This window comes from Rhinolophus hipposideros (genome assembly GCF_964194185.1).
Source record: "Rhinolophus hipposideros genome assembly, chromosome: 5".
Taxonomy (NCBI): domain Eukaryota; kingdom Metazoa; phylum Chordata; class Mammalia; order Chiroptera; family Rhinolophidae; genus Rhinolophus; species Rhinolophus hipposideros.
In genome coordinates, this window is record NC_138051.1 from 93,190,968 (window position 1) to 93,214,594 (window position 23,627).

A 23,627-nucleotide genomic window follows, 5' to 3' on the forward strand; every position below is an offset into this window, starting at 1 on the left:
TGGCTCTCTGAATATTTGTATCCTTTTCTGTTACACTTCATTTGTGTGTTTTTTTATGAGATTTTCCTTTCAGTGAAAGAGGATGACCATCCTGAAAGGAGGATTATTCTTTGATCAAGGATTTGCAAAGAGCCCTGGTTCCTCCTGGAACTCCCAACCCGTGCATTGTGGCGTTGTTCTCCCTTCATCTCCATTTCTGAGTATCTTTATTATTAGCTACATTTATTTTTTTATTCTTTAAAGAAGACGAGTCTCTAAATATAGAACTGGATTTCAGTACCAAGTGCACTAGCAGATTGTGTGCGTGCGCAGGAGGTTATGCTTGATTTTGCTGATGAAAGATCACGGTTGTGTTTTCCTTATTCCACAAGTTACTCTATTTTAAAGGACAAAGTATTTGACTAGGAGAGGGGAAGGAGAAGGATCTCACATGTAATTGCTAATTATAGTAGCAATTTATATCTACTATGTGTCAATCCTTGTGCTAAATAGGTTACACATGTAATAGTTTAAAATCCCCATTTTATAGGTTAGGAAATTGAGGCTCAGAGAAGTTCATTACTCTAGTTCTCGTAGCTGGGAAGGAGAAGAGCCTGAATTCAAATGACACCTGGGTTTTAGTTTTAATTGACTCTAATTTTTTGTATGATTTGAACTCTGGGTTCCTCCTGTAAAACGGTGTGTGTGTGTGTGTGTGTGTGTGTGTGTGTGTATAAAAAGCTCCAATCATTGGGGGTGGGGTGATGAAGGGACTTGAGGTGACTCTTGTAGTAACTGCAGGAAATTACAGATGTATAATGAAATAAGTGATGACAGGCTTGGAGAAGCTGGAACATAGGGGCAGAAATGGAAATAAAGAGGGGCGACAGGTCCATATGGTCTGTGTTCTTGTGGCCTTCCTTCGGTGTCTGGTTAGGGCAAGTTAGAATTGTGACACTGGAAGGGAAGGAGGAATGGTGCATATGGAATTTGGAAAATGCCTGTCATGCATCTGGTTTGTCTCCTGATAGGAAGGGATTTATTTGTTCATTTTATTGGGTGTGGTAGCGGTATTCTGATTATGTTATAAACATCTTATAGTCAGAGGTTAGTTACAGATTGTACTGAAGTATTTGTAAGTGAAATAATCTGATTAATAGCATTTGCTTTAAATGCTCAATCAAAAAAATTGCGGTAGGGAATAGGTGGTGACTACTAACGTTGAATATGGGGTATGTGGGCTTCATTTTACTGTTCTCTCTACTTGTATGTGTTTAAAATTTCTATAGTAAAAAGAAAATAAATCCTCCCCGCTCCTCCAAGCTCTATGAAGGATAAACAGAAAAGAGGCAATTATACTAATGAGGACTTCCAAGGTGCAATGGGCTAAAAGGATACAAGTAACTGGAATTTTAGCCTTAGTGGATATTAGACAAGGCTCCAAATTCAGGTCTGTTTCTATGATATTATCCCTAGCCAAAGTTCCCTCCGCTTGAGTTCTTTGACAGTCTGAGGGGTAAACGTTGTGTTCCTCAATGGTACAGGTAGCTGGGGTACCTTCTGCCCTCAGGGGCTTCTCTGTGGTCATTATCCAACAGAGGAAGGGAGCCTAACTCATTCTGAATGGAATGGAACTAATTTCAGCAGTGTTAAGCCCTATAGATGTATTTTTTACTTTTCCTTCTAAAATAATTTTCCCCCAATGTCCTTCCTAGGGGTGTGCCTCTCTGAAGGGTGTTTCACATTCCTTCACCTAGAGGCACGCAGTTCTAATCCTCAGTTGACACCGACTCAGACTGAGGACTGTTGACATTCGTTCCTCTGCTCTGACTGTTCTCTGAGCTGGTCAGGTGAGACTGGGGTACATCAACTTATAACTCTAAGGCCATGCCTGGTTTCTCATGCAGTTAGTTACTTAGAGTGGGACTCTCTGTGCCCCTTTGACTCCTGGAAGAGGACTTCCTTGCTCTTTCTCCATCCTTGCAGACACAAGTCCACCTTGGGCCCTTCAGTTGGCTTTCAGCCAGACCAACTCCACACGCCAAAATGGCTAGTAGTGGAATTGGAGACTTTGGAAGAAAGTGATACAGTAGTTCTTGTGATACAAATTGTTCTTCCTATAAGTAGTAGGAAGAAGAGGTAAAGGGAACTTTTGTGTCATAGCCAATATCCAAAACTAGCCCATGAAAGGAATATAAATTCTAAACTGCTTTGTTGTACCAAGAATCGTGATACGTGAATGCGTTCATTCATTTATTCAGTCATCCATTCGTTCGGCAAACATTTATTTAGGATAAGAGACAAGACACTTATTTAATACTGGGTATGCGAAAATAAAAGAGACAGTTTCTGATCTCAATGAGTGGATAGTCCAGTGGAGGAGACAGTGAGTCAGTTAACAATGATAGCTTATGGTGGTAAGTGCTATGATAGAGGGAAGGCCTGTGGGCTATGAAAGTGCTGAGATGTATCTAAAGTAGCTTGTGGTAGGGAGGGACACTTATCTACAGCAGAAGTGGTTACCGCTGAGTGTTGAATAATTCTTAGGAGGTGGCCAGTGAGAGAAGTACAGATTGCATTCCCGTAGAGAGAATATTATGTGCAAAACCATGGAAGGTGGTGTTTCTGCGTCAGTATGGCTGAAGTGTGGTAGGTACATATGGAAAAGACAGAAGATGAAACTTGGCAGATGAGCAGGGATCTGTTCATGCTGGACTCTATATGCTAAATTAATTAATTGTATTTCAACCAGCAGGATATGAGGAAAATTTGCATTTTAGAAAGATCACTTTGGATGTCATGTCAAAAAAGGGTCAGAAGGGAATAGTCTGGATACTACAGCAATAATCTATGAAAGAAACTGTGCAGGCTTGAATTAAGGTGATATATTCTTAAGTATATTGGTGAAGAGAGTCGATTTTAGAGAGGATTTCTAGATAGAACCAATTAGACTGAGAAGTAGAATCTACTGGATATAAGAGACATTTTGAGAGACAAAAGTGGTGATTTAAGACAGATATGCAGGGTGAGTAAGAAGGATGTTTGATTCCTTACTGATCTTCTAATCAAGAGAAGAAATGAAAAAGGTACCAGGAGTAATTTTTACTTTAACCATTGTGATGAATATATTATAGCAGTCCAAATTTTTGAGGTACTCTTTATTTATGTCTGTCGTTTCTCAATGAAAGTTTAGACTGAAGAGAAGATGAACTCTTTATAAAGAGGCAATGACAGCAAATCCATACAACCATGGACTTTCTGTAAAAGAAGACACCAATAAAAAATAAGATGGAATTAGGATATGTACATTCAACTCTACAATATTAGTAACCAACTTTTGCAAAAGCTGCAAGGGAAGTATTATTTTAATTTCTCATTTGGTAAACAGAAAAGAACAAAACAAAACAAAACAAACTAGAACCCCTGAGGCTCAGAGATATTAAATGATTTGCTTGAAGTCACACATAGCTTCAGGTGGGAACTCACATTGCATCCCAGAGCTCTCTGCAGGACATTGCAATAACTCCAGGACAGTCACCCAGCATGCGTAGGGTCCAAGACATGAAAAGTGAAATGAGTGGGTTATTTGAAGAAAAAAGGAGAGAAAATACTGAAAATGATAATGAAGAACCTATAGAAACCTTTGGAATATATATCAAGTGAAGTGATAATTCGGAGTTCTAGTGGAATGAGAAATGGGAGGAGAATAAATCATGAAAAAGAGTTCTGCATTATTTACACATCATACAAATGTTATCTGGAAATTACTCATTTGTGTAAATGAAATTAGAATTTTAAATAATTTTTTTAGAGAACATCGATAGGTGATAGGACAACTGACATTTACATTTTCAATTCATTTCAACCATTGTGTTAAGGTTGACCATCTGCTCTGTACTAGCATTGTGAGAAGAGCTAAGGGAGTTACAAATGATAATAAGATAGTTCTATCCTCAAAGATCTTAAAGTGTTGTTAAGATACTAGATTTGCAAACATGAAGCTATTTTAGATTCTTTTTTTTCTTTCTTTCTTTTTTTTTCCTTAAGGAGGGTGCAGCTCACAGTGGCCCATGCAGGGATTGAACTGGCAACCTTTAGGTGCTACCAGCACCACGCTCTAACCACTGAGCTAACCTGCCACCCCAATATGAAGCTATTTTAGAACCATACAGAACAGTTTATTATCAGTGATAAATTTATGTAATGAAGTGACAAAAGTTTTGAGGCAGATAATGAGTTGTCAGAAAAGGAAGATAATGATGGAGTCTGGAGTCAATTCAAAGGCTTCATGAATGTATGATTCTTAAGATGGGCCTTACACAATAAAAGGGAATTGATTTTTCAAGAAAAAAAGTGTGGAACTAATGAAGTAAACAAGTTTCATTTTGTGTTTTCTAAAAAAGAAGAAAAAAACTAAAACAGATTTAGTCTAATATTTCTTCTGTTCGCTACAGTGTTGCTTAGAAATAATCTAAATATCAAACAATAGAATAAGGGAAGTATTAATATTTCATGCTATATCATGCAATTAAATATTATTAAGCAAGTAAAAATAATTAAAGAACAAATGTGGCCTGGTGGAGAAGTCTGGCTTACAGCCAGTTAAACTATCATATTCTACCGTTTACTAGCTTTGAACTTTTGGGCAAGCTACTTATTCTTTTAGAGCTATGGTGTATTTAACTTTAAATAGAAATGATAACCACTTTGAAAAATTATTGTAAGAATTAAAAATAATGTATGTAGAGCATCTGGTAAATAGTGGACATTCAAAAAGTAATGGACGTTCAATAAATATTATTCATATGTATACTACTGGTATGTAAAAGATACCGTCATTTTGAAAAGAAATTCTCAATTATTACCAAAAGCTTTAAAATGAGTGTTTCCTATTAGACTTGGCAATACTACAATTAAAAATTTTTTTCTGAGGAAATAACTAAAGATGTGTACACATATTTAAAAGGATAGTCTTTGCATCACTGGATAGGATAGTGAAGGAATACACAAATAGGTGATTCACAAATAGGTGATTGGTGAAATAAATTATGATTCATTTACATAAAGGAAAATTATAAAGCTATTAAAATGATGATCCAGTAGAAATGTATTTCTGATATACCATGTTTCCCCGAAAATAAAACTTACCCTGAAAATAAACCCCAGTTAAGATCGTCAGCCAGACGGACGCATTTAGTACATTTTGACGATGTTTCAGAAGATGATCTGACTGTATTTGAATAAATGCAGATTGTTGTACATGAACAAATAAGACATCCCCCGAAAATATGCCTTAATGCATCTTTTGGAGCAAAAATTAATATGAGCCGGTCTTATTTTCGGAGAAACACGATAGAAAGTGAGGAAAGCAGATTCTAAGACTATCTACTGTAAAATCCCATTTTTATAAGTGTATATTTATGCATAGAAAATTTTTTAGAAGGATAATACACCAAAATATTGACTATTTGTTGTCTCTGAATAGTGCACCATTAGGTGATTTTTATTTTTCTCATTGTGCTTATCTGAATTTTTTACTTTTATGGTAATGAGCATAGATAGTTAAAAATTTGAAAGTGGGAATGAGCCATTATTTAAAATATTTAGTGACAAAATACTTAAGATTTAAAGAAACGATGATTTAAAACTTACGTATTATATGATCCCAATTTTGTTAAAGATTTTTATATCTGTGCTTAAAATGAATGACTGAATTTTGCTTTTGTGGCTCTCTCTCAAAATGTAGCAAAGGTTTGATGTAGAGATAGGATGAATCGTGAAGTAGCCGCAGTCAGTCTCGTGTATGCCTGGATAAAAATCATCACTTTCTCAGAACCCTCCTCCCCTTTTGTGTTTTCTTAATTTTTCATCACAGCTTTAAAAGTTGCCTTTTTTGGCTATTTTCATAAAGAAACAAAGTTTAACCACTGCCAAAATCCACTCTCCTCCACCTCCTTCTTTTTCTTTCATCCTTACTAGAACCCCCAACCCCTAGTTGCTAGGCAGATACATACATAGTTCTTGGACCCTACTGTCCATTGGGGAGAGATAGTCAGCAATCACCCAAATAAGTATATAATTCAAAACTGTACTAATTACTGCGAAGAAAAGGATATTATGACACAGAAAAATGGGGGTGGAGGTCAGGAATCAGTTTAGACGGGGAAATCAGCAAAGACCTCCAGGGGGAAGTGTGAGTAGGAGTTAGCCAGATGAAATGTGGAGGGAGGAGCGTCCTAGGAAGAGGGAGCAGCACATACAAAGGTGTCGGCAACAAATAGCTTTGTGTGTTCAAACAACTGGGGCAAGAGCGAGTGTGTCTGGCTCTTGTGGTATGAGATGAGTTCGGAAGATAGACAGGGACGTGGTATATTATGTTAAGGATTTTGGATTTTATTCCGAGTGCAGTAGGCAGTCAATGAAGGATTTGCATGAAGCTGTTTATATTTCAAAAAGATCTCTGGCTGCTCTGAGGAGAAAGAACTGGAGAGAGGCAGGAGACACCCAGGAAGATGAGTGTGGAGGCTTTTTGGACTTGATTGGGAGATGATGGGGCCCAGTAATGATAGAGAAGGTAAAGAACAGAGACAGTTTGGAGGTATATTTTGGTGGTGGCATTGACAGGACTCAGTGACAGATTGGATTAAAAGGGTGAGGGGGCAAGAACAGTCAAGGATGATTTTCAGAGTACTTTGTCAGCGTGATTTGCTGGATTACGTAGACGGTGGAGTAGGCTTTTTGGGGGTGAGGGAAAAGATACAAGTTCAGTGTTGGACATGTTTACTTTATGATCTCCATAAGATTCCCAGTGGAAAAATTGAATAGATGAGGCCTGTTACTCAGAAGAGCTAACCATCTGGGATGGAGATACTGTGTTTCCCCCAAAATAAGACCTAGCTGGACAATCAGCTCTAAGGCGTCTTTTGAAGCAAAAATTAATATAAGACCCGGTCTTATATAACATAATTTTTTATATATATTATTTTAATATAAGACCGGGTCTTATATAATATAATATGATAATATAATCTAATATAATACCAGGTCTTATATTAATTTTTGTTCCAAAAGGTGCATTAGTGCTGATGGCCCGGCTAGGTTTTATTTTCGGGGAAACAGTATATAGTCCAGGTAACTGGCACAGATATCGCTGAAAGCCTTGTGGATGGATGGGATTGCCTGTGGAGAGGATTTGGTGAGAGACAAATGGAGAGTCTGGGTCTGAGCCCTGAGGAATTTCAACATTTAAACATCAAGGAATGGGGGAGATAGCAAAGCACATTGAGAGGGAGACATTAGGGAGGTGGAAGGAAGATGATGAGAATGTGGTGTCGGGAAGACAGTGGGAGAGTTTCAAGGAGGCAGGGGTTGGCTGTATGGAATGTTCTGAAAAGTCTAGTAAAATGATGACTCAGTGCCCATTGGATTCGGCAACATGGAAGCTCCAGGTGATGATGCAAAAAGCAGGTTCAGTGCATTGGCAGAGGTGGGAGCCAGGTGGAGTGAGTGGAAGAGAGAACTGGAGGTGATGGAGAGATGAGAGTGTACACAACTCTAATGGTGGCTTTGAAGAGAGAGGCCGATAGCTGGGGCGAATGTCAAGTCTAGTGAGAGTTTTTTTGTTTCCCTTTCACAAACATTATTTGAATGCTTATGGAAATAACTCAGCAGGGTGGGAGAGATGCGTAATGTAGGAGAGACAACTGATGGATGCAGGGCACTAGTGGTGGGATTGCTATTTAATAGAAAATGGAAAGAAGGAGATGCCGGGAGGCTTTTGATATCTACCATACTCTGAGTGTATACTGGGTGTTATGCTAAGTGATTGGCACAGTAAGTGATGTGTTATTCACAATAACCCCATGAAGTTGTTATGATTAAACCCATTTTACAGATGAGGAAACGGGGTTAAGTGGAGATAGAGCCAAAATCTTAATCCAGACCTGTTTGATTTCAGAGCTCGGATTTACAGTCTTATAGGGTTTCTTCTCTAGGATGGCGTATTAGTCAGTCTGCTAGGGCTGCCATAACAGTCCCACCAAGTAGGTGATGTAAACAACAGAAATTAATTTTCTCGCTGTCCTAGAGGCCAGAAGTCCAAGATCAAGGTGTCGGGCTGGTTTGATTTCTCGTGAGGCCTGTCTCCTTGGCTTGCAGATGGCTTCTTCTCCGTGTGTCCTCACACGGCCTTTTCTCTGTGCACATGCGTCCCTGGCATGCCTCCTGTATTCTAATCACCTCTTCTTCTAAGGACACCAGTCACACTGGAGTAGAGCCCACTCTAAGGGCCTCATTTTAATTTAATCACCTCTTTAAAGCCCTTATCTCTAAATACAGTCACATTTTGAGATCAGGACTTCAGTATGTGAATTGGGAGGGGGCGGGGAAAGTAATTCAGGCCATAAAAGGTGGCTTCTGTTTTCTTAAAGTGTAAGGAAAAGAATGGGTGTGGGAGGTGAGGGATGAAACAATGATTGCCCCAGGGTTCCTTGAGGTGGGAGATACTTTGTTTGTATCCATCCAGCCCAATTATCTGAGTTTCTGCAGCAATATTCAGGAATATTGTTGGAGTAAAGAACAAGAACTCTGCTGCTATGCAGTCTGCTTGGTGTTCACATGGGCTTACTAACCAGTCAAATGACATCCCTTCTGTGCAAAATTGAGATGTAAATGAGCTTTATTCATATTCTCAGCACAATTACAAATGACTATATGTCACAGACCCTTCTGGCTATTCTCTAATAGTTGAGAACATGCTATTAAATAAACCTATGACTTGCTAAGATTATGTTGCATTCACCAATGCAAAAATAAGCTGGAACATTTTTCCAAGCAGTTCTATAAATTGTCTTTTATGATTACTCATCACTACCTTTGTTCTTCTTTCTCCCCCACTCCCTTCTCTTCATTCATCATTTATTGAGTATCTACTAGATGTCTGACAGTAGGAATAAAAAGAGTCAACAATATAGGATGGGAGATAGATATATATATACAAGCCCCCCAAGTGATGTGTTATTATTAAAGTAATAATTCATGTGTTCATTTATCCCACAAACATGTCGAGGGCCTACTCTGTGCCAGGCACTGTGTTAGGCTTGGGATAGAAACATGAGTAAGATTTAGTTTCTGCCTTCAAGAAATTTACAAGCTGGTATAGAAGAATAAACAGGTAAGTAAACAAAGATAATGCTATGTGACGTTTGTAAATTATTAAAAGATCTCAAAGAACGGTGTGACTCTTGTCTCTGCTTTCCCTTGCATGTTTGGATACCCATTGAAAGGAGCCATGGCGGCATTTTATCAAAAGGAACTATAAAAAGAACATTCATTTCACAAACTTTTCTGAATGCTTGCTGTTGTTTTCTAGTGATAATATTGTAGCTCTTGAATTATGAGCAAGCATCGAGTTGGGGGATCTATGATTTTTCTCCTCATTTGAACTTGTTGTCTACCACCTGTACTATCCACACCTTTTTTAGGTGGTGGAATGATTAACAGTTTTCCTGAAATACTCAACAGAACCCTGCTGAATATTAAAGCTTGAGAAAAGTCTCAGTTACAAAGCATTACTGTGATGCTGGGTGAGCAGAAAGCATATGCAGGCCTAACACATATCTCAAATATTTGGGACTTCGTGCTATGTATTAATGTGGGGGTTCCCTGTATTGTGATTTAGAAAAAGATGAATAGCTGAGATGAAAATGGATTTGTGTAGATTATGTAATTGAAACATTTTCAAGTATCACTTATTTTTACCTTATCTCAGGAAACAAGTTATTTACAAGCAAACACTTACGGGGTTAATTGAGACAATGGATATAAACTTGTTGCTTTCTTCAGAGGTGATACGCTGTACACACTCAAGGTATTATTATCTGCAATCTAGACTTATTTTTTTGTGGGAAAATGCTAACCACATTATGGAAATGTGTAGGTAGTAAGAGAAAGGGAAATCTGATAAATGGGATATGTGGGATTTAGAATCAATGACTAACCTAATAACAGTTGAAAATTGCTTTGATGTCATGCAGTAAGCACCCACTATCTTCATAATAACTGCATTTCAGAATCTTATTCTAGAGTATGTCATAATAGTGGAAAGAGCACTGGATGAGAGTCAGGATTTACAAATTCTAGTCTAGATCTGCCATTGAAGACCTTTTGTACCTCATTTCCCCCATCTTTAATATGAAATGGTTCCGGAAAAAGGTCTCTAACGTCCTTCCAGTTCTGATATTTCATCATTCTGTGATTATGTGTCCCACGCCTATCAAAAGCATTTTGGCATTCTTTAAGTTGCTTAAAGTCAGAATTTCAGTTAGAATGCATCCAGGAGCCTAATTCCATGGGCTGTTGGGAACAGCATGGCCTTGCTTCTCCAGGACTTGATATGTCTTCTGTTAACTGCTGACAGTGAGCCATTCCACCCAAAAGGCTCCCTTGGTAGCCTTAAAGATTGAAAGGACAAATGGACAGTGTTGAGAGCTCTGTGGAAGAGGAGACCTGAGAGACGTTGATCATCATGGCCCCTTGGGATTTGCAAAGAGGAATGACTAGAACTGGGCCATTCACTGCTGCCAGGTCAAAGGTCAGGTCAGGAATGTGGACAATGCTGGTGACTCCAGGTAGGTCTAGGAGGGTAAATAAGCCTATTTAGTCCCTCCTGAATCTTGAGAAGATCTGGGCAGCCAAGCTCAAAAAGCTTAGGAAGTCTCATTTCTGAAATTCCTTGGACGAAAAATGTCATATTCATTTAAAAAATATTTTTACTACCACCTAATCATTGTATTCTTAATCTGATACTCACTAAGTTAATCTATTCTTGATAGTCTCACAGTTCAGACATTTGTTAAACATGCTTTTATGATCACTTACTGAGTTAAAAATCTGGTTTGACTGATGCTATTATTCAGTGGACTCCTATATTTTGGGATTTTTAGAGTGTTGTTGAAAGACCTTTGAGTTTTCTCTTTCAGTTTCAGTTAAGCAATATTATATATAATTCTCTGATGGCAGAGATTTATATCTATTATTATTTTGTTAATAATAAGCTAACTTGGGGGTGATTATAAAATGATTTGGAGTACTGCCTTTCTTAGTAATAAAAAAAGTAATGGATAATTTGTGAATAGGATATTAAATCAGATAACTAAAAATAATTTTGTGTGCTGAATATAAGTACAAGGAATTAAAGGCCTTTTGTAATTGTTTCTATCATGACATTCCGGTAAAAATTTACACCTTTTTCTTAAAATACTGACTAAATTCCTGTATCTGATCATTAAAAAAACACAAAAAACAAAACTGTATACTTAATACACATTACAAGATGATTCTTCTTTTTTTTGTTTTGCTTTTATCTAGTTGCTTCCAAGATCCGGTACTTACAGGAATATCATAACCGGGTTCTCCACAACATTTACCCTGTACCGTCAGGAACAGATATTGCAAACACCCTGAAATACTTTTCTCAGACCTTGTTAAGGTAAGCTTTAAAATATCCTCTACATTGAAAGAATTATTAGGTAGTACTGCTGAATTGATTGGGACCTAAATTGTTATTGAGCTGAAAGTTTTGAAGTCTTTATGTTTTCTCGTGCTCTGCCAGAAGAGTCTGGACTCAAGTTCTCTGGGTATATATAGCTGATCAGATCAGAGGCCAAAGTGAAGAAAAAAAATGGGTTGCATAGCTACTGCCTGCTTTCCTCAATTAGACGTCTCTTCAAGAGATTTATACAGTGATAAAAGTTATATGTCTGGCAGTAACATAGAGTGGGATTACAGGGAGAATTGACATTGCTAAAATTAAGACTAGGAAGCATTTTTGGCCTTAAAGAAAATCAGAATTATGTAGCATTTAGTTTCATCCGTAGTATTAACTATTTCGTGAAGTATACTATATGGTAATAACAATTATTTTTAATCTGTATAACACTTCAAGTGTTCAGCATACCTTACAATTGATATGGAAATTGTATGGAGGGCCAGGAAAGAAAAACAAATACTGTCTCCTTCTACTATAAGGTAGAGACAGGAAGGAGCTTTGCTTCACAGTTTCATTAGGAAAAACAAGCAGACCAAGGTGGGCCTTTCAAGAAAAGACTCAATTGTCTGGGAAATAACATCGAAGAAGTGAGAGGAACGCTTTACTTTCCATTAAATTCTAAGGCTCAGTCTCTTTCATTACTAGTATGATCTTGCTCCAAATCTGATTTTTGGGAAAACATGAATTGACCTGCCCTTATTTCTTTAGGTATATAACAACCGAAGTTTTGTTAAGGCAGGCTTTAGGGGAAGAACACCAATTTGGAATGACTAATGTGGCCTCTAGTTCCTAGTGGTCTGAGGCTGTGCCACATGCAGACCGCACGCTTTGCAGAAAGAAGCTTCATGTAGTCAAGCCAGTTACGAGTTTTCTTCAGTTCCACTGTCTCTTTGTTCTTCTCATTCTTTGGAATATCTTTTTTTCTTTAGAACCCTATTCTGAACCCCTTCTTTAGTGTCCTTGTTCTGTATTGAAGGAATTCAGATACATAGATTTTATACTTACATAGTAAGTTTAGGACCTTGTTACAGGATATTTCCCTTCTTTTCAAATTGCCGTGAAATAATGAGCTCAGTTTTCATAGCAAACCAGATAAGTTTATTCACCAAGGCATCTGATTCTGTTCTCTTGAATTCTCTTTTTGTCTTTGAGGTCAGGGTTCCCAGTGGGAAACACTTGTTTCCCTTTATCACAAATTCTGAAAGTTATCAAATCTTGAGGCACTTTTCAGTAGGAGGCAAATTCTGAATTCCATTTCCAAAGAAACTGTGATATTCTAGTTGGCACTTTGAAGCTTACTGCTTAGGTCTTAGTCATTGTGCGAAAAAGTTAAGAAATTTAGGTTACTGACATCATGTTTGCAAGATGTGAGGTTTCCATTTTCTTGAGCAATGGGTCATTAGTATATGATCATGGATGATACAATTTTAATGGTGAAACGTGTTAAGGCAGTTTGTTCAAGTGGCTGTTGGAGAAGTTTCTATGCGATTGAGCTGAGTCCGTTTAAAAGGAGAAATCAACAGCTACTACTAATGGTAATACTAAGAATAGCTATCATTATCATAGTAATATTATATAATAATAATAGTAATTATATGTGTCAAGCACTGTTCTAAGCACTTTACATGTGTCATCTCATTTGATCCCTTATAATAATTCTATGAAATAAGTGTACTATTTTCCCCACTTTACAGATAATGAAGCTAAAATATAGAATGGTGAAATAAATTACTCGGAGGTGCATATGTAGTAAGTGTTGGAACAATGATTTGACCTTGGTGGTCCTAAACCACAGGACACGCTCTCAATAATTACATTCTACTGCTTCTCGTTAGTACTGCTCGTTATCGTAGGAGAGGGACACTTGTTTTTTCAATAGCTTGGTTTGGCCTTTGAGAATGCAGGCATTCATTACAAGTCCATGGAGTAGTTTTGGCTCTCTTTGAGAGTAAGGGGAAAAAAAAGAAAGTGCTTAGTGCAAAGACTTACCATCTTTTTGGAAGTTAAATTGAACTGTACCTGAGGCGATGTGGACAGTGTTTTAATTCCCAGGTGTTTTAGTTCTACCTTTCACTCAGTAGTTCATTGTGGATAGCAGGTCAGAGCTGAGTTGACCGTGGACAGGACACACACACACAGAAAGTGGGAGGAAGGAAAAAAAAACACTGAGGAATGTAACGTGTCACAGGTAGGGCTTTAATTCTTATAGATTCAACTCTGGGACTAACCCTAGTACATTTGCTTTCTTCTTTTTGCCTACCTCAGCTTTTTTAAAAAAAACTTCTTTCATCTCTTTTGTTTACTGGAAATACAGAACTTGCAGCTATTGTCCTATGTATTGGACTAAGCTATGATCACTTTCACTATTGGTATATACATTCATAGCAATCATAGTTATATTTCTTCATTTTATTTATGCTGTTAGAAAGTTCCAGACAAATAAGATGGTCTAGGTGTTTGATGTCCGAGATTATTGACAGTAAGATTTCCTACTTACAAATGAGATGATTCCCTTTGCATTTTATATAATTTTTACATTCAGAAGCACTTCTTGCTTGGAGAATTAAGATTCTTGAAAGGAAACAAGAATTAGAGATGAATTCTCACAGAGTAACCCTCTGTCTTTCTATTTGGGTATTCTCAAGGAAGTTAAAATTGTTATTATTTTGGTTAAATTATGCAACTTGAAGTTCCAGCAGCTTCTTTTGAGTCAGAATTGCATTTTTAAAGTAATAGTCCTCTATTCATCCACACACGTAACTTTTACTGATTTCAATAGAGTTTGTACATATTTATAGAAGCAGAGATTAGCTGAGCTGTTGAACTTCAACTAATTTAATCTACGGGAGAGGAGAGACTACATGTTAGCATAACTGACTATATCAGCAATTGACTAGTCCACATATGTCCACATAGCTCATAATTAGACTCATGTTAGAGTTCACGGAGTTTCCTTCAACTCAGGTTAGTGGAAGGTGAGTCCTATGTGTTACTCAGCTTGTTAGCCCTTGAGCCTAGAGCAGAGTTTGGTCCTTAGAAGTAGATCAGTAAATATTTGTTCAATTGAATTGACTTGAGTTCAAATTTCATCCATGTCAGGAACCCTTCTAGAGCATTTCTTTCATCTAACAGTGACCTAGGGTCCTGTGTACAATTTTATCTGTGTGCTGAATTGTACTCATTTTAATTTTGTAGGGACCTAAGTGTAGGAAGGCGCACAGTTTACACACAACTTCAGGGTTTCATTTTTTCATTTGCTTTTAGTATTAGAAGCACCTATGAAGATCATCTAGTTTAATCCCCCCTCATCGCTACAGAGGTGTCTGTCCATTTTATATTAGAAGCATTCTGTGGCATGTTTTAAACATCTAAGGTCTTCTTGAAGATCTTGCCTTTTACCTGGCAGAACATTTAAAGGTTCCCAGTCTTCTTATGTCAACAGTCTTTTAGAATTCCTTCCCCCAGATCTCTCTTGTGGTGCTATTCAATCTGCTAGCACATAGTGATTTATTTATTTATTTATTTATTTATTTATTTATTTATTTATTTATTAATTATTAGTTTCAGGTGTACAAAACAATGCAATAATTAGACATTTCACCCCTCGCAAAGTGATAACCGCTCTCCCCAATCTACTGCTCCTCTGACATTGTCCATATCTATTACAGTTCCATTGACTCTATTCCCTATGCTATGCTATGCTCCATATCTCGTGACTATATATATATTAAATTATAGTTGACATACAGTATTATTCAGTTTCAGCTTCAGGTGTACAGTGCAGTGGTCAGGCATCTACCCCGTCCATGAAGTGGTCTCTCTTAATAAGACTTGTGACATAGCATCTTTTTAAAAATCATTAGGTTTTGGGAAAGCGACTTGCTGCTAACTCTTTAGAAAAAGTTTAATATGTTTTAAAAAGGGATGCTAGCTTAAGTTCAATAATTTAGTTGAATTGCAATTTCTCATTATCTGGGAAGACCTTCATATTGTTGACTTGAAGTCCACAGAGTAGCTTTAGAGCGTAGCATGATCAAGTAAATTTTGTTTAGTGCGTAAATTCAATTCACATGTCAGAATTCATAATCTTACAGAAAGCTTATTTTATATATTGATTTTCTATGTTGTAAATACCTCGGGGCCACTTCTCATCTTTCCCCACACCCACAGAGGTCTTCTTTTCTTGACTTCTCTTGATGTTGGAAATAAATGCTTAATTCAGAGGATCTCAGGAGGGAAAAGGAACGGTGAAAAGTTGGCTGCTGGGTCAAACTCTTCTGAGCAGGGCATTCTTAATATTCTTTTTGGTTGGGTGTACAGACCTCTGGGAAAGCATTTCAAATGGGGAAGATGGTGTTATCATTCCCAAGTTAGACAGTTTGGTTGGGGAAATAAGTTTTTTTTTTTCCTGAATAAACTTCACAAAACATCATAAAATCACAATGCATTGTACATTTATTCATGAGCCCTTCTTTAGTTTTTCCACAAATGAAAACATTTCCTTACATTGAAACATGAATGGTAATTTAAAACTGGTTTCATGGATACCTCATCTTCAGCCATTTTTTCTCAACCTCACCTTCTTATTAAATCTAAAAACAGTGAGAGAGAAGTTTTACTGTTTCAATGCTGACATTCTTCCCTCCCTGCATGTATGAAGTTGTTGCTATCATTTGCGAACCCCACATATACAGGAAGGGAAAAATATCAAAGTAGAGTTTCCAAAGTTGATTTGACTAGTGTTTGTTAAATTCTATCAAACTTTGGAAAAATACTCATTTATGTACATTTGAAAAAAAGAATGTGCTGTATTTCCCCCACCAAGGAAGTTTGATGAGAGCAATGTATTTAATTTAAAGGAGAGCATTAGTATATGATATATAACTACTTTTTTTCTCTATGGCAAAATGTTTTTTTATACCACTCCTATAAGATCCACATCTTGTAATTTTGAAAGGATGGTGGTAGTAGGCTAATTTAGGGTTGAAGTTGGGAAATAATATTTCTGACATGTCCATTGTAATTCTAAAGGCATTTTCAGTGGGATAGAATCCTACAGGATTAAAACAGACTTTTGGTGACTGGGTTTATCAAGAATATAACATTTAAAGGTGGTACTTTTAGGAGTAATTGAATTATATAAGTCTGATGGAAGCTCTGTTGGTATTTATAATAGATGTAGGCAGGCAAGGGTAACTGGAATGTTGATATTATCCCATTGTAAAGTATAAGCCTACAAAGTTAAATACATCACACACAAAAAAGGTAAATTAAATCCCTTTTAAAGTTAAAAAAATACACTAAATCTGAAATTATTTATTGCTGAGAATTATTACATAACTATTCTGAAATTATGTTTATTATTAACTGTTTTCCCCTGGACATTGGGTAACAGAAGACAAAGGAAATCGAGGTAAATTAGGCACATGGAAAATAAAAAGCATGTAGTCATTCTTTTTACATTGTAACATATTTCGCTCTAAGAGTAAATAAAAACAAATGTAAACTTGAAATAGCAAGCATGCTGGACACTAACCAGTTCTTCACAGCACTGTAAAACTGTAAGTGTCATATCATTAACTAAGAACTTAGTAATGTTTGATACACATAGAATAAGTGTAAAACAAGGTGATTTTCATGTAATGAAACATTTATAAATTGTTACCTATTTTGATTAACATATAAGTGTTCTCTATAAAAGCATGTTGTAAGTGCAGCAGATATTATCATTATAATGTATACCTGTTGTTTTTAGGGATAAATAGTATAACCTAATTATAAAAACCTAAACATTTGGCTAAGCAGTCGATTTCTTCTATTTTTAAAATTAACAACTTTTCTGCTTTATCACTTTTCTAAAAGGTTTTTATTTAAAAATGAAGGCTGAAAGAAAGCCAATTTATTTTCAGAATTTATTTTTATTCCCATTAAAGTTTTTTAACTTTCTAAATTATCTTTCCTCTAGTTTTTAGTGAGTTTTGTTGAATAATAACGTAAGTAGCAGCAGTAATATATGAGATCTTACTGTATGATATGCAGCTACATGACAGATACTGCTTGCTTAGTCTTTAGAATTTTGAAGGTAACTATTTAATAAACCACTGTTTGTATTCATAAAATAAAATGTTTCCTCCCCAACATGCAAAATTAAAACACACACATAAATAACCATTATCATTATTAGTTCACAAACATATGCTACGGACCATCTAATATATATTATTTTACAGCTTTTCCAATGTAGTTTAGCTAACATTTTAGAAATATGTTTTATTTCTAAATTCATATGCCTGTTTAAACTTCATTATCTCAAATGATACTGACAGAATGTCATGAAACAGTATCATAATATACATATAGACATTATTTTGATGCAATAAACATGTGATTTTTAAGACTTTCTTAATAAACACACATGTTTATTCTTTGCTAAAACATGTTTCTGCAAGTGCCATACCTATATTTTGCAAGTTTCTATTTACTTGATTAAAACAGTCTTGCTGAAAATTTCCTTTGCTTGAAAAGCTCCTTTTAATTAAGAATCAAAGCCCTAACTCATGAGACAAAGCCGTTGTTTTTCCTTCCAGGAAACCTCTTCTTCACCAAATCGATAAATTGTAAAACATGGGTTTGGCACTGAAACATGCATTTTTATATTTTTGCTCCTTACTAACCAGATAACACATGAGATGCAATGCAACTTCCACAAAAACAACCCTTGTGTTATTGGTATCTGCGCACAGAAGCTCTGTGACCTTGACCCCTACTAGATTTGTAGATGGTGCTCGTGTGGCAATTGCATCTTATGTGGGACGTATCTGGTGTTTTATTATTTGTTTTAGAGTGTCATTTCAATGTAATGTGCTGTTCTTTGTGTCTTTGTTGTCTCTTTTTTTTCTTTGTCCCCCCAACAGCATTTTGTCCCGCACAGGGAAGAAGGAAAACCAAGATGCCTCCAATTTGACAGTGCCCATGACCATGTGTCTTTTTCCTGTGCCATTCCCACTCACCCCATCTCTAAGACCGCAGGTCAGTTCCATCAACCCTACTGTTACTCGCTCCCTCCTTTACAGCGTCCTGCGTGATGCTCCCTCAGAACGCGGCCTGCAAAGTCGTGATGCTCACTTGTCAGACTACCCTTCTTTGGACTATCAAGGCCTCTACGTGACTTTGGTGACTCTCCTGGATCTAGTTCCTTTACTACAGCATGGCCAACATGGTGAGCATTTAATCCAAAACTCTGAAAATGTACATACATGTATGTGTACGGATGCTGGAGACTGTTGTTGTTATTGGAATAAATTGCTTGGAAGGTCTCTGTGTGGCTAACGCCTTTCTTACACTGAAATGAAATTATGGTATTTTCCATCCTAACATTGTTTTGCGGTTTTATGGCCAGAGGGATATTACCCAAATGGGCTTGCTTTGAGGGGAATGGGCTGGGGAAAGGAGGAAGCCTGTAACAGGAATTTCTCTCTTCTCCTCTGATTTGCTTATCATGGAGACTCTTGTTGCAATGATTTGTGAACTAAGACTGAAACATTCGCACCCCTTGAAATGATAAGAAGTAGAGCTTGAAGACGTCAAATGCCACTGACTGATTCTCTGATTTTTGGGGGCCAAATCACAGAATCTTTCTGGGACTTATTTTTCCTGTCTTTAATCCCAGGAAGTTAGATAAGAAAAAAAAAAAAAAAAGAAATCTCTAAGAATTCTCCCAAATTTAATTAACAATCAGTAGTTAATTACAAAATGTTGGCTGAGTGGTACAGTGTCTTGTGGTACTACATGCTGTATATGGTGTATAGTGTACAGTATTTTTGGTACTTGAGGACAGAAGCCTGAGAACATGCTTCTTAACTCTTCCTCTTTCTACGGTGTGTCTTTAGCCAATTGCATTATCTTGTTTGCTTACCAAATTCTTCTAACTCATAAGGAGTATAATAGTATCTGCTGCTCAACTATTCAATATTATATTTGGGTGAATCAAATGGAAAACCATACAGTAAAAACGATTTTTGCAGAAAATCAACTTTAAAACATCAGTTGTCTTCACTTTAAAGCACTGATCATTTGGTTTCTGGACGTATGATAACCACAGTTTCACTGTACAGAAATACTGGAATTTGGGAAATGGTTGGGTGGATGGTGGGGGTTATTTTACCTTTTAGTTATGGTTTAACTCTCCTAAGAGAATGCTTACTGGTTTATTTAGTAAGATGTGTTCCTAACTTAATTTAAAAAAAATAAATGATGAAATGATAATTATTGAATTTGTTTTTTCTTATATCTATAATTCTGTATTACGTTTAATATAAAAAATGTAGAAATTTGCAAATATGCTTATCGTATAATTTTGTAGCTGTGGTAAGCCTAGTCACTTGTGTCGTGATGCTTCCCCAGCTCAGAACTGAAAGGAGATGACTCTTTGAACATCAGGCTGTCAGAGCTTACCGTGGTGGTGAGCTCGTCAGTGCTTTTCCTTTGTGATCAGCAGTCCTGAGGTCATTGTGCACCTGCCTGGTCCTGGGCCATCCTGGGATGGGCCACTGCGTTAGGGTAGTTGTTCTTTATCTTCAAAGCCCCTTGATTAAGATTAAAGCATTCAGTTTGGTAACTCACAACCCATTTAATTGCAATTAATGTGAAAATTATGACCATTTCGGGGGGCATGAGTTATATTTTTGCTTTTGTACCCACAGCTATTGGGTGACTTTCCTCTTCATTGTTGTCTGTATACTGTGCTCTTATGCTGCATAACAGAGTTTGGAAGACAGGAAAAAACTCACCAGACCATCCCTTAGAGGTTAAAAACGGTATAGCATTGTTTCCCTAAGTGTGATCCGAACAACATCAGAATAACTGAGAGAGCTTAGAACATGGAATTCTGGGTCCGAAGCCAGGACTGCTGAATAAGAATCACCAAGGAGTGGATCCTGGGGATCCAAATTTTTCACAAGCTCACTGGGTGATGCTTTTGTACACTGAGTTTGAAAACCACTGCACTGGGGCTAGACGCTGTGTCCGCAGCAGGGCAGTGGCGTGTACCAGGAAGAGTCACATTTTTGTCTCAGTTCAGCTACTCATTCTTAGGAGATCTTGGACAGTCACTTTGCTTTTCCAGGCCTCAGTTTCCTCATGTGTAAAATATTCTAGTTGGGCTCTCAGGCCTGTTTCTGTGCTAGTTCTGTAACTAGGCTGAAATGCAGCTGAGGTGACTTTTTATGCACAGCCTCAGTTAATGCGTAGTGAGCCACCTGTGAATTTTCCATTTCATCATTTTGAGCCCAAAGTTCACTGACTCCTGCTCCCCAGTGTACAATGTAACCACATCCTCTCTGTTGACGGTTGCTTGTTGAGATCGCATATGATTCTAACAATAATCAGAAGTCACATTAGGCATCAAAGTAGCACTCCGAAGGTACACCTGCTGCAAAACAAACAAGTCTAATAATTTCCTTTTATAATAGATATGAAAATGATCAAAGTCTTTATTTTCAAGTCTTGGCTGGTGATCTATATAGAGGGAGATCCAGAAATATCAATATATACATTCCGTGTAATGGGATTTGGTCTCTACATGCATTCTAAGGCTAAATGGTTATGTTTTTTCGAATGTCCTCTATTTTGATTCCTTGTGCAGGTAATAATAATAGTAACAATATTAATATTAATAACAGTTAATATTTGTGGAGCGCACATTATGTGCTACGTTAAGCACATTACATTTATGTCATTTAAACCTCCTAACAAGGCTAATGAAGTGAGGTAGGTACTTTTCCTATCGCCATTTTAAAATGTTGATAGAAAGATTATTATTAGGTGGCACGTCCCCCTGTGATAATTGATAATGAAATGCACAGGGTCACGTAGCAGTAGTTTATGGCTTCCTTTCGTTGGTGCCTGCTGAATCTGCCACTGTGCTGAAGATGTAAATCACCTCATTGCCCAAGACTCCAGATGTAGGAAGATTGTGGTTTGCTTGATGGAGCAGAAATAGCCTGGTTTTATTTCCAGTCCTGCCCTTGACTTTTCTAAAACTTCCTGTGGGAAAATAATTTAATGTCCTTCTGCCACAGTTATCTTGTGTAAAATGTGGAAGTGAGAATGCTAGGGGGATTTCAGGATTCATTATCACCTGGAAGGTGCTTCTAATTTATGAAATTGAGAAGTAATATGAATACCAAGCATTATTGAAGATTGATAAAGTGTTCAGGAAAAGCTCATGTAATAGATATTTGTATTAATAATGCAGTCATTCATCAGTGAGTTAGGGAGCAAATGCTGTATATGCACTCTCCTGAGCAGTATGTTTTGGAACTCTTAATAGGAAGGCAGCAATGGTTGCTTACAATTTCAACCAGTTCATAAAAACTTAGAGTGTAAATTAGCATATTTTGTTAAATGGCAAAATATTCAGTGACTGATTACTCAATTTTGTTTTGTAGATCTTGGACAGTCGATATTTTATACAACCACATGTTTGCTACCCTTTCTCAATGATGATATTCTGAGTACTTTGCCCTACACGATGATATCAACGTTAGCTACCTTCCCTCCATTTCTGCACAAGGATATTATTGAATATCTTAGCACATCTTTTCTACCAATGGCTATCTGTAAGTTCAATCTTACCTAATACTAGATTATTTTTATGTATTGTACAAATGGAAATTGCTTTTGCTGTTTTAGGCTGTAGATTTTCAAGATTATAATGAAATTGCTTGCTATGTACATGTGCCATGATTTAAATTCAATCATTTCAGCATGAATATTATAGTGAAACTCGAAGACATGGAAGACGAGTATACCTTAGAATTGTTTTATTCACATAGTTTGATCTTATGGGATAGGAAGAAAGACACATGTCAAAGCACGGTCTATATTTCCTACATATAAGTTACGGTATTTTTTTGCCACTTTAGAAAAAAATGGTGGAGAGAGTGTTGCCTCAGATGTAGAAATTCTTATCTTTTGTTCTGAAGGCAGTAGGGTGTGATGGGAAGAGCAACAGATAAGAGTCAGGATATGTAGAGTCTAGGCTCAGCTCTGTCCGTAATCCTCTGTGTGATGTTGGGCAATTCATATAGTTGAAACTTCATTGCCAGGATGATGATAGCATCAGTTTTCTCTCAGGAGCGTGCTGTGATGATAAAGTGAGTCGAAATTTATGACAACACTTTGAAATAAGCTAAGGCTTGTGACTCATGTGCAAGGTGCTGTTATAGACATAGAAATGATTTGAATTCTATTTCACTTTTATAGACTTTATTCTTCAGGTTTTCTAGACACGAGAGCAAAGAGGAAAATAAAGTTTGTGTTGTAGTTTTTATGATCAAAATCCTTCTAAAGTATTTTTTAAAAGAAATGGAGTATGTATTAATCTATATTTTGGTGAATAATTGGGAAAGATTATGGGTTAAGGAGTTAAACAGATCTTAATTCAAGTCATAGCTTTGCTACCAAATAGCTGTGTGACCTTAGGCAAATTATCCAACCTTTCTGTTTCTTACCTGTAAAATAAGAATCATAATAATAGGTTCCTCATGGGATTGTTGTGATAATTGAGATGATTAACGTAGAAGTTGGTGAGGTGCTGGCACAGTGCCCAAAGTGTTAGTTTACTTCTCTCCTCCCCTCAATTCTTGTTCTATAAAAATATCTTTATTGGTCACATTCAATTCCTACTGGTCATTTTTCACCATTTTAATGTTATGTACTTAGGATCTTATTAAAGTTGTTGCTCTGTAAACATATGTACCTTTGGGCCACACTTAGATATTTTGCAATGAAGTTTAATTTTAGCTATGGAATTGAAATTTTCATGTCTTTTAGCCAAAGAGTCTGACTTCTGTCTAAATTATATAGTGATTCAAAAAAATTAGCAGACTGATTGTATTGTTGAAATAATAGAATATTTGACCAGTCTCTTTATTTGTTCTGTGTAATCCTACTGACAAGTACTTGTTTATGGATACAGCCTTAGAATTGTATAGTCATTTTTTAAAATACTATATCAACTGTTAAACTTAGGCATAAGAATTCTTTTTTCTTTTTTTTAAGACTAGCAAGCAGGTGAGCCTGCATCTTTGTAATAATC

At 36.7% G+C, this 23,627-nt stretch overlaps 1 protein-coding gene across 16 annotated transcripts in view; it reads left to right on the forward strand.

Moving 5' to 3' along the window:
- The window catches only part of UNC79 (unc-79 homolog, NALCN channel complex subunit), a 248,535-nt gene that overhangs the window by 22,945 nt on the left and 201,963 nt on the right, over window positions 1-23,627 (forward strand). For 12 of the 16 annotated variants that reach the window (XM_081050028.1, XM_081050038.1, XM_081050039.1 and 9 more), the window contains exons 1-4: window positions 9,601-10,607; window positions 11,347-11,467; window positions 18,442-18,746; window positions 21,976-22,146. In XM_081050028.1, coding sequence (XP_080906154.1) covers window positions 10,505-10,607; window positions 11,347-11,467; window positions 18,442-18,746; window positions 21,976-22,146 — 700 coding nt within the window. In that variant the 5' untranslated portion in view covers window positions 9,601-10,504. Of the gene's footprint in view, window positions 1-9,600; window positions 10,608-11,346; window positions 11,468-18,441; window positions 18,747-21,975; window positions 22,147-23,627 lie in introns of those variants that run through there. The other 4 variants (XM_081050030.1, XM_081050037.1, XM_081050042.1 and 1 more) reach the window with 3 other exon arrangements.